This window comes from Nicotiana attenuata, unplaced genomic scaffold (genome assembly GCF_001879085.1).
Source record: "Nicotiana attenuata strain UT unplaced genomic scaffold, NIATTr2, whole genome shotgun sequence".
Classification (NCBI taxonomy): Eukaryota; Viridiplantae; Streptophyta; class Magnoliopsida; order Solanales; family Solanaceae; genus Nicotiana; species Nicotiana attenuata.
The window spans coordinates 69,982-81,079 of record NW_017674606.1 but is presented as its reverse complement, the minus strand read 5'-3'; the positions used below and the strand labels follow the sequence as shown (position 1 = coordinate 81,079).

Sequence of the window (11,098 nt, the reverse complement as noted above, 5' to 3'; positions counted from 1 at the left end):
TTAAAACTCTATTTAGAAATAAAACGCAACAATTAACAATTAAGAGTGCAACAAGACTATTTTTGCAATTTTTCTTTAAACTTTATTCTAAATTTAATTAGTACCTAATTAATACTAAAATTGTGAAATTAAATCCCTAAATGCATGTGCATATTTTTTCTGTATTTTCATATGAAAAATGCAACCAATTAACACAAAAATTTAACAAAAAATCACAAAAAATTGTAAAATAATAAGGAAATCAATTATTTGAAACTTTTGGAATTAATTTGCTTAGGGCAAAAATCACGTGCTCACATTATCCAGTATAACATACTGGAGAATAAGCTTACACACATGAGATGTCCCGTAAAATATACTGGATTAAAACAAAACTCAATTATATTCTTGTCTTAGAACTTATTCAGTTTAACATACTGGAGAATAAGCTTACACACAGGTGACGTCCCGTAAAATATTCCGGATTCAAACAAAACTCAATTATATTCTAGTGTTAGAACTTATCCAGTATAACATATTGGAGGAAAAGCTTACACACACGTGATGTCCCGTAAAATATACTGGATTCAAACAAAACTCAATTATATTATAACATAATATCTACATTAACGAAACATACTTCAAGTGAATTATAATGCTTTTTTTATGAGATTTCCAGTATAATAAGCTGGAAAAATCTTCGCTTTAGATATTAATTTAGAAACGTCTAACAAATTATACTGGCGCTATGTTCTACATTGAGAAAATTAGACAATAACACAGATTAAAGCATTAAAAACAAATCAAAAATTGGAAAAATTAAATTTTTTTACTGATACTTTGAATTTTATGGTTTGAATTCTTGATCGTAGAAGAAATTTAAATAATCAGACAAATTTTAGATAGAACTTACTTCAATTTGCAGATTGACGACGGAAATTTTGCTAAAACTTCGATTTGCAGATTGACGCAGAACGATTTTGCTAACACTTCGATTTGCAAATTAACGCCGAAAGATTTTGCTAATATTTCGATTTACAGATTGACGGCGAAAATTTTCCTAATAACTCGATTTGAAAATTAATGCCGGAAGATTTTGTTAAGTTTTGCTAAAAGAAGAATTTAAGGTGAAGTCGCGTAAATTAATAAAAAAAGCAGGGGTATTTTAGTCAACAAAATGTTACCGCACTAAATTAGTGGCTAAATATCGTTGACCGGTGATTATGTGGCTACATTTGATTGACCAGGCGAAAAACTGGCCATTTTTGAATTTTGCACCCACCAAAAATTGAGGTATTTGACCAAGCTTTTAGATGTAAAAAAGTGCTTTTGAGGAGAAACAGAAAAAAATAGCTTATCTCCAAAAGCATTTTTGAGAAAAATACACTTAGAAACAGTTTTCAAAAGCTTGGCCAAACACTAAGAGCCCGTTCGGATTGGCTTATTTTAAGTGCTTTTAAGCCATTTTATAGTGTTTGAATAAAGTAAAAAAGTGCTTTTAAGCACTTATTTTTAAGCTAAACTGACAAAAATAAGTCAAAAACCAAAAGCTAGAATTCCTAACTTAAGGTTTTTGGCTTAAAAATCACTTACAACAAGCCCATCCAAACGGGCTCTAATTACTACTCAAAAGTGCTTTTCAAATTAATTAGTCAAACACAAACTGCTTTTCACCAAAAATAGTTTTTTTGAAAAGTACTTTTGAGAAAAGCACTTCTCGAAATAAGCTGATTTTAAAAGCTTGGCCAAACAGGCTATAATTACTGCTCAAAAGTGCTTTTCAAATTAATTAGGCAAACACAAACTGCTTATCATCAAAAGTACTTTTTTGAAAATTATTTTAGAGAAAAATACTTCTCAAAATAAGTTGATTTTAGAAGCTTGGCCAAACATGCTACAAGTTGATGTTTATTTTACATTATTCAAGTAATGTATGACACACATCAATAGTGCAGATGATGTCCGTTGCTACAAGGTGTTTTGGCCAATAATGCCGTTACGATCATCATGAAGAAAAGCATTATATATACTATCTTTGTCAACTTTTAATGCCCAATTTTTGCTACTTTTCACTCGTGCACTTCCCACCACCAGAAACCCCATTATGTATACTCACAAACAACGTTTTGACAAATATATATATATATATATATATATATCATGTACCATTATTGTTTTGTTTTGTTTCATTTGCTATATAGACTTCATTAATTAGTTGCTTTCTCTTTCTCATGTGGAACCACTCAACCACGTGAACCCCCTAACTCAATAATGTTGTTTCCTTCCCCTTCTTCCACTTCACAAATCACTATCATCTTTAGGTATTGGTAGACTCTCTTTATCGAAGGGAACTTCCGAGCAACGGTAAAGTTGTTTCCATTTAACCTATAGGTTACTAATGTTTGCATTAAGGTAGGCTGACTACATCACACCCTTTAGGGTACGGCCCTTCCCCTGACCCTGCATGAACACATGATGCCTTGTGCACCGGGCTGCCGTTTACGGAAGGGGAGCTTTGGAGCTAGGGTAAAGTTGTCTCCATATAACCAATAGGTCACGAGTTTGAGCTGTGGAATCAGTCACTCATGCTTGCATTAAGGTAGGCTGACTACATCACACCCCTTGGGGTACGGTCCTTAGGGACGGAGCTAGCATAGGACTTGTGGGTTCGGCCGAACCCAATTACTTTGATCTAAATCATTTGTCTTAATAAAATTCATTGAATATGTACAAATTGTTAATTAGACCTCGGTTACATAAACGAACTAGAATTTTGAACCCACAAGCTTCAAGTCCTGGCTCCGCCTCTGACGGTCCTTCCCCCGACCTTGCGTGAATACGGAATGCCTTGTGCACCCGGCTGCCCTTTTAGAAACTTCCTCCAGGGACACCATCAACATCAAACGGTCTAAATTTGCAAATCATATCTTGCTTGGATTATGACTCATAATCTTGTCGGAAATTCCAACATTTTTGGTCCCATATTGTACAGTCTCAAAGCTAATCAATCTACACAATTGTCTCAAAAGTGACACAAATCTAACAATCTTGAGTAAGGTTGTCATCAATATGGTACCCTAGGCTATCATAATTAACGTTTGTATTCGACGCATTTCACGGTTAATTAGTGTACTAAGTAGGGTCCAAATTAGGTTGATTTGGTAGTGAATTGATAGGAGTGGGACATAAACATGTCCTTTGTTTCTTCAAAGTTACCACTTACCACTAACAATGGATCTTGTTTCTACATTATGTTGAATTTGTCTTGTAATAAATGAGACATACATAAACAGATGTACGAGGACTTTCTGACCAAAGGACATTAAAATCAATCCTATAATGTGTCAATCTTTTGACCCATTTTATGGAGTAAATAATGAACATTAGGCACTAGGTCCCCACAAAGATATTAAATTGTCGGGCAGACCGATGGACGAAGGCATCCGTGTTTACACAGGGTTCAGGAAAGGACCGTATTCCAAGAGAGTATGATGTACGCAACCTACCATAATGCAAGCTTTGATGGCTAATTCCACGACTCGAACGCGTGACCTATCAGTTGAATTTATCTACTGGGCAACCCGATGGACGAAGCATCCCGTGTTTACGCAAGGTTTAGGAAATGACCGCACACCCCAAAAGAGTATGATGTACGCAACATATCCTAATGCAAGCTTCGGTGTCTGATTCCATGGCTCGAACCTATGACCTATCAGTTGAAGCTAACTATTGATTAAGGATGAGGGGAGACCAAGAGTGAAGGTTGAAGGAAATTTTTTAAATTATAGATTAATGCACATATTATACTATACTATACTAGAAAACAGTGAACAAGAAATTAGCATCCAAAAAATAATAAGGGTGTTACACGAAGTATACTCCTTTTTCTAGTGGTATTTTCTTTTAGCCATAATTTCAAGTTTCTCAATCTTGATCATCCTTAGGACGTGCAGAAGAAGTTGAGCCTGTTGCCATATTCACAGCTTCCCCATGTGTAAATCTTTGTAGTTGTATCATACGTGCATAAATTCCGTCGGCGTAGTTTTTCAACAGATGAGAATGAGAACCTTGTTCTGCTACTTTCCCGTCATCTATCACCGCGATTACATGTGCATTTCTGATTGTAGATAGCCTATGTGCGACCACAATAGTCGTCTTTCCTGCACAAGCGCGATCCAGTGCTTCTTGTACACATTTCTCGGACTCTGCATCGAGAGCACTTGTTGCTTCGTCCAGAAGCATTAGCTCTGCTTTCCTTAGGAAAGCACGAGCGATGGCAATTCTTTGCTTTTGTCCACCGGACAATTGAACTCCCCTTTCTCCGACGAATGTTTTGTAGCCATCAGGCAATGCAGATACAAACTTGTGGGCGTTTGCCAAGGTAGCTGCTTCGATTATCTCAGCTTCGGTTGCTGATTCATGTCCATAAGCAATGTTCTCGTAGATGGTGGTAGCAAAGAGACAAGGTTCTTGTGGCACCACGGCAATGTGTTTTCTCAAAGACTTAAGGTTGTACTTTCGAATATCTTTGCCGTCAATCATGACACGTCCGGATGATGGCTCATAAAACCGCTCTATAAGTGCAATGACTGAGCTCTTTCCGCACCCACTTGGTCCAACGAGAGCAAGAGTTTTTCCAGCTCGAGCACGAAGATTTAAATCACGGAATATTGATACATCAGGCCTAGTGGGATATGAGAAGTCGACATGCTTAAATTCCACTTCACCGCGAAGACGATCAGGGACAGCAGTGGCATCTGGATCATCAGGCTCAACTTCTGTTTTACGGTCAAGGAGGTCGAAAACTGAGCGCATTGCTCGGCCACCCTTGATGAAGTCAGGGGCTAAGGTTAACGTTTCAGCTGCACCGTTAGCAGAAACCATGAGGACCATGAAAACACGGATGGTCTTCGAGAAGTCAGATATCCCATGCTTGACAAGCCACGAGGCATACCAAAGGCCGAGGGCATAGGAAGCATAAAGCAAGAACTGAGCAATCCCATAACCACTTCCTGCAATCTGTCCTTTCCAGAAGCAGCGCCTAAGTGGAGTTTGGAGGCTGGAGTTGAAAAGGTTGACGATTTTTGTTTCTGAATTGAAAGCAGCGACTGTTCTTACATTAGCTACAGCTTCCCCTGCAAGCTGTGTGGCTTTGGCATGAGCAGCTTCTAGGTCTCCTGAGAATCCTGTCATGAACATTTTCTGGTGGAGAATACAGACTATTCAGCGCACTATGAAAATATAATCTAAAACAAATGTAAACCATAATAACTTATACACATGTTCTACAGTGGAGACTTGGTCTTTTTCTGAAGAATTTGCTAACTGATTAATTAACATGCTATGCAAATTAAGTTGAATTTCTGTGAACTCACCTGTAAAACAGTTGCCGCAACAACCACAGGGAAGACAGCAATGAGGACAAGGGCGAGACGCCACTGCAGTACAAATCCTGCAGTGCATGCAACTAGCATGAGAGCCGAGTTCTGCATAATGACGGAGATTCTATCTCCAATGGCTGACCTAACATTGTTGGCGTCAAGAGCTAGCCTTGCTGCAATTCTTGAACTATCATTCTCTTCCTGATCAAACCATGCCATTTCCATTTTAAGCACGGCGTCCAGCATTTTCTCTCTTACACGTTTTGTCAAATTCTCCCCCACAACATCCCAGAAGAAATGCTGTAGAGTATTGAAAATGAGCGCAGCCGATGAAACTCCAATCAAAAGATAACAGTATTTTGCAATTTGTTTGCTCATGTAAGCGTGGTCTGGATTGTAATACACGCTAAGAACAGCACTGAGGACGTATGCAAAGAAAGCACTAAGTGAACCACAAATGACAGAACCGATGGAACCAACTAAAGCATAACTCCACTCAGGAGAGTTCATCTTTGCAAGCCGGCCAAACGAACTAGCTTGGTCCTTGAAGGCAAGCTTTTCATGTCGGTAACTAGAATATGCAGCATCGAGGGAGAGGCTGAAGTCCGATGTAGAAAAGTCAGACAATCGGCGGGAGTATGGTGATCGACCATAGGAAGAGTTTCTAGTGATGATCGGTGAGCTAACAGAGTTCCTTGCGCTCGAGGGCCTGCAAATAAAATAGTTGAAGAGCATTTATTTCATGTTGACCACAAAGGTCAAGACCGCGATATAAGGTGTATTAGTACCTCGCACTGCTCTTTCTAGCATTATTAAGAGCTGTTTCATGAGCTGCTTCTTGCATTTTGATGAGCTTGGCGTACATACCATTCTCTCCTTTACTCATGAGCTCATCATGCGATCCAATTTCAGAAACACTGCCTTGCTGTAGTACAGCGACTAGGTCAGCCTTTCGGATGGTAGACAGGCGATGAGCTATTACAAGAGTCGTTCGTCCAATCATGAACCTGTCTAGAGCCTCCTGCACTAGTTTTTCTGATTCAGAATCTAAAGCACTAGTTGCCTCGTCTAAAAGAAGGATTGCTGGATTCTTAAGCATGGCCCTCGCTATCGCAATCCTCTGCTTCTGTCCACCTGATAATTGTACTCCTCTCTCCCCTACCTGCAATATCCAAATATACATGACTTTCTGTTGGTCTAACTTGAAACGCCAAAATATTCAATACCATATGCATTGCAGAACTCAGTGTCATTTTTCTCTCAGATTAACAAATAAAAGTTTGATCTTGATTATTAACATCTTATAAAAGACCAAGCTCAAATTCTATTATGAAATTTATTCATAAAATAGAACTGTTGTAACAGTCCGGTAATTATCTCCAGCTTTGACCAACTTGTCCCTTCGCTAACCGGCGGATATAAAATTCATGTATAATATATGTATAACTGTGTTAATCAATGTATAATTTATGTATACTAGCTAGAAAAAGTAAACACTGAATCTGGCCGGCTATTTGTGTAACAATCCCTTCAATTATTCTTTTGTCAGTCCAAAGAAGTGCCCTTATATCCTGTGTACACAATAAATTCCAAGAAAAATATTTATTTGTTTTGGATATCAGTTTTATTATAATCCTACCGATAACCCTACATGTCTTTTCTGAACTTTTTTTTTGTCATCTCTCCAACTACTAAGGTTACAACAAGTCATTTGTTCTCACATGAATATATAAAATAAAAATGTTGCTGCACATGCATTGTTGACTGAAACCCATGTTACCTATTTCTTAAATGAATGACCAGTCCCCCTACAAACATTGACTTCATTAAAAAATGTAAGGTTTGTTTGTTGACCAAACAAAAACAATTTAGACACAAAAACCAATACAAGTTAGACTAATGAAAGCATCTCTGTGAAATGATTTACAATCAAATGTACCTTGTAAGACATAAACTTTGACCATTCAACACAACCACTGAATCTAGCTTTGCCTAAGGCTAAAGTCATCCTTTTTTGCCCATTGACTAAGGGAACCCTTTGTAATAAATGAGAATAAACAGCAGCCCGGTGCACTAAACTCCCGCTATGCGCGGAGTCCGGGAAAGGGTCGGACCACAATGGTCTATTGTACGCAGCCTTACCTTGCATTTTTGCAAGAGGCTGTTTGCACGGCTTGAACCCGTGAGAATACATGCAAAAAAAAAACATCAACCTTATTTTAGAGCTCACTCTGAGGCAATCTCTACCATTAACCTTATATCCAATCCATCTTCCACAAACTGGTGGGACCCAGCATGAGTTATATTAAATGCCACACATTAAATAGCATATGGAATGTAGAAGAAAATTTACAACATTTAATGATATATCTGCTAGATCTTTAATGTAGCATAATTAGTTGAGTCTAAAGTAGCTAAATTTCTGTTTGGTATTTTAACACATTTGGCCGATTGCCCTGAAAATAATTACAACCGCTAGCCAAATCACTGATTATGTATAAAATATGCATATTATATTATACATCTTCCGGCTATTATTTTGGAGGGTGGCTATAAAGTGTAGATTTCCCAAAAAACTAAATATTTGGAATTTTTTTTTTATTAACTAACCTGAGTATCAAAACCATCAGGAAGTTTGATTATGAAAGAATGTGCATTGGCAACTCTAGCAGCTTCTTCAATCTCAATTTGAGTTGCATCCGGCCGTCCTAATAATATGTTTTCTTTGATACTGGTGGCGAAGAGCGCTGGTTCTTGGCTCACAAGCCCAATTTGCTGCCTCAGCCATTTCAGTTTCAGTGTCTTTATGTCATTCCCATCAAGCAGAAGTTGTCCTGCATACAAACTAATTATTAGCTGAGATTTTCATTCCGAAACATGTCTCCACATAAACACATGGAATTCACTTCAACTACCAAACATTTCATTAAGATGCCCATCACAGGATGTATGAATTTATAAATGGAATTTTCATTTTGGTCCTTAGGCCGAAATTAATTACGGGCGCTCGCCAAAATATACGAAACGTATACAATGATTTTGTATATATATGTATATGAGATATATATTTATACTTAATACACAAAACATATACATTTGCCGGCTATTATTTTTAGGGCAGCCCAAAAAATGTAATTATCCCATTTATAAAAGCACATTGCAGATATTGAATTCAATAATGAGGTCATTGTGCAAAGTTGGGCTAACCTGAGGTGGGATCATAAAATCTTTCAATAAGGGAGACCACAGTGCTTTTCCCAGAACCACTGCTTCCAACTAAAGCAATGGTCTTTCCAGCCGGAACAATGAGGTTGAAATTGTCGAGAATCTTGATATCTGGCCTTGAAGGGTAGGAGAATTTAACATCTTTAAGCTCTAGTTGCCCACTAACAGAGTCCAACTCCAAACCCGTCTTGGCGTTTCTGTCGACGCTTGGTTTATGATCGATAATACGGAAAATCTTGGCTGCTGCAACTCTGGCCTTTGCAAATGCAGTCATGCTAGGAGCAGATTGTCCCAAAGCCCTATCGATAAAGGAGAAATCTTTAAACAATTAAACTTCTTTAAAAAAGTTAACGAACTCGACACATTTTTGTACAGTGCTAAGTACTTACAGTCCACCTATCATAACAGCAAACATTGTTGCTATGGCAAGTCCACCATTGGTATAATGATGCCTAACCAAATAACCTCCATACCATAGAAGAAGAGCATAGCAGCAGAAAACGGTGAAGTATGTCGCGCCAAGTCCTAATCCTTTTGAGAATCCACTCTTATAACCAATCTTTTGAGAAACTTTAAGTGCTGCTGAGTATGCTTGCATTGCTTTTGACTCACCAACAAATGCCAGTACTGTCCTAATTTGAACTACTGTCTGCAATTTGGCTACACTTCAGTAAACCAATAGAAAAAAGCAGAGGATATTTTATCTTAACTGAGCTTAAAACAAAAAGGGCAGCCAGCGCACTAAGCTCCCGCTATGCGCGAGGTCCGGGAAGAGCCGGACCACAAGGGTCTATTGTGCATTTCTGCAAGAGGCTGTTTCCACGACTCGAACCCGTGACCTCCCCTTCTTAGCTGAGCTTAATTTCACATAATTTGTACTACCATTTATCTTTTTACCTGTTCAACAATGTTCCCTGCCTTTGAAAGTGCTTCTTGACTTTTCCCAGAGAGCTTAGCTAATGTAATAGTGTGAATAGCACCAATTACAGCAATAAGTGGAACTACAGCAAGAGTAACAAGAGCTAGTTGCCACACTGCTGTAAATCCCACCACAAATCCAGATACAAATGTAGCCATATAGTGAATGAAATTACCCAACTGCACCCAAAAAAAAAAAATTAAGATCCTTAACTCCACACCCATTATCCTAAAAATGAAAAAGAATCAATTTTTATAGTATGTTCACCTTCTCACTAATGGCATCTTGGACCATAACAGCATCAGTGTTAATTGCAAAGACAACATCAGAAGTTCTAACTTCAGTATCAAAGTATTGAATATCTTGGTTTAAAGCAGCTTCCAAATATTTAATCCTCATCTTTGTTGTTTGTCTCTCTCCAGTCCACATCCAACATGATATCTCTGCAAAACCATTAAAATCAAGAATTCTAAAAACCAATTCTTGAACCAAAAAAGATTCAATTTTTACCATAAAGATTCAATTTTTACCATAAAAATTCAATCTTTATAACAAAGATTCAATTTTTATGAAGTTTTTTACCTGCCCAAGAAGATGCCCATATAGCAGCACCCACAACTAAAAAGTAAAATGCATACTGCAAAGAGAACAAAACCAAAAAAATATCAAGAAGAAAGGAAAAAAAGAAGGGAAGTAGCTATGTTTAATTGTTTTTTATTAGTGAAATTTGAGGTTGGTTTACCTTTAAAACTTCTTGAGTCATCTTATCAACATCATTAGCATAAGAGCCAAAAGAATTAACAAGATCAGCAAAGAATCTAAGGAACAAAGGTAAAGAACAACCATGTACAAAAGCACCAAGTGAACCAATTGACATTAGTACATAGTCTAAACTATCAGCAAATCTGAATAACTCTCCAAAACCAACTGCTTGTGGTTGAGTATTTGGCTTTTCATTCCCTTCTTTTTTCCCTTCAGAAACCTCCATTTCTTGTTTTTCTCTTTCTTGTTTTTGTTGTTGTTGTTGTTGTATTTGTGTGGTTTCTTGAATTTGATGGTTGGGTTTAATAGAGTTGTTGTTATTATAGTGTTCAGAGACAACAAGTTCAAGACCTTGCATTTCAGACCATTTCCAATGTTCTGCAATGGTCTTTATCTCCTCAGAATCTTGTGACATTGCTTTGCAATTAACTTACAAAACACACATACACACACTTGTAGTTGTTTTTTCCACACTTCCCTTTTATCTCTCTTATTATATTACACTCTTTCTCTCTCTCTCCAACTTTTTAATTGTTTTTTCTGTTTCTCACCTAGTGTTCGGTACTCACATTGGGACCCGACAAAATCAAAGGGGTAAATCGCTCCGTAACAAAGACGACTCCATACCGGAACTCGAACCTGAGATCTCTGATTAAGGATAAAGAAGTACTTACACCTCCGCCTCAACCCTTGTTGTTAATTATTTTTCTTGTTTGTTACTCCATTCTTTACTATTCCTAGTCATATTTTCTTCCTCACCATTGACTTTATTGCGAAAAAATCTCTCTCTTTCTTTTTTTATATTTACTGTATGTACTTTTTTTAACTGTGG

General features: G+C 37.5%; 1 protein-coding gene across 1 annotated transcript; it reads right to left on the bottom strand.

The window, feature by feature from the left end:
* Nucleotides 1-3,736: 3,736 nt before the first annotated feature.
* LOC109218992 (ABC transporter B family member 1) lies at nucleotides 3,737-10,744 on the bottom strand. Its single transcript, XM_019383392.1, has 10 exons — nucleotides 10,247-10,744; nucleotides 10,087-10,141; nucleotides 9,772-9,947; nucleotides 9,483-9,683; nucleotides 8,975-9,234; nucleotides 8,568-8,884; nucleotides 7,971-8,194; nucleotides 6,149-6,522; nucleotides 5,355-6,069; nucleotides 3,737-5,181 (listed from the first exon to the last, which is right to left on the bottom strand). Exons 1-10 carry the CDS (start codon nucleotides 10,679-10,681, stop codon nucleotides 3,904-3,906), a joined length of 4,035 nt encoding a protein of 1,344 aa, XP_019238937.1. The 5' UTR covers nucleotides 10,682-10,744; the 3' UTR covers nucleotides 3,737-3,903.
* Between the last annotated feature and the right edge of the window lie 354 nt (nucleotides 10,745-11,098).

What these genes read in the sequence shown, in the direction of transcription:
- LOC109218992 (XM_019383392.1), bottom strand. Translation starts at nt 10,681, where the DNA reads ATGTCACAAGATTCTGAGGAGATAAAGACCATTGCAGAACATTGGAAA. An exon ending in ATGGGCATCTTCTTGGGCAG is followed by an intron (nt 9,948 to 10,086) that starts GTAAAAAACTTC and finishes ATGGTTTTGCAG; the next exon opens with AGATATCATGTTGGATGTGG. An exon ending in TTGCGGCAACTGTTTTACAG is followed by an intron (nt 5,182 to 5,354) that starts GTGAGTTCACAG and finishes ATTCTCCACCAG; the next exon opens with AAAATGTTCATGACAGGATT.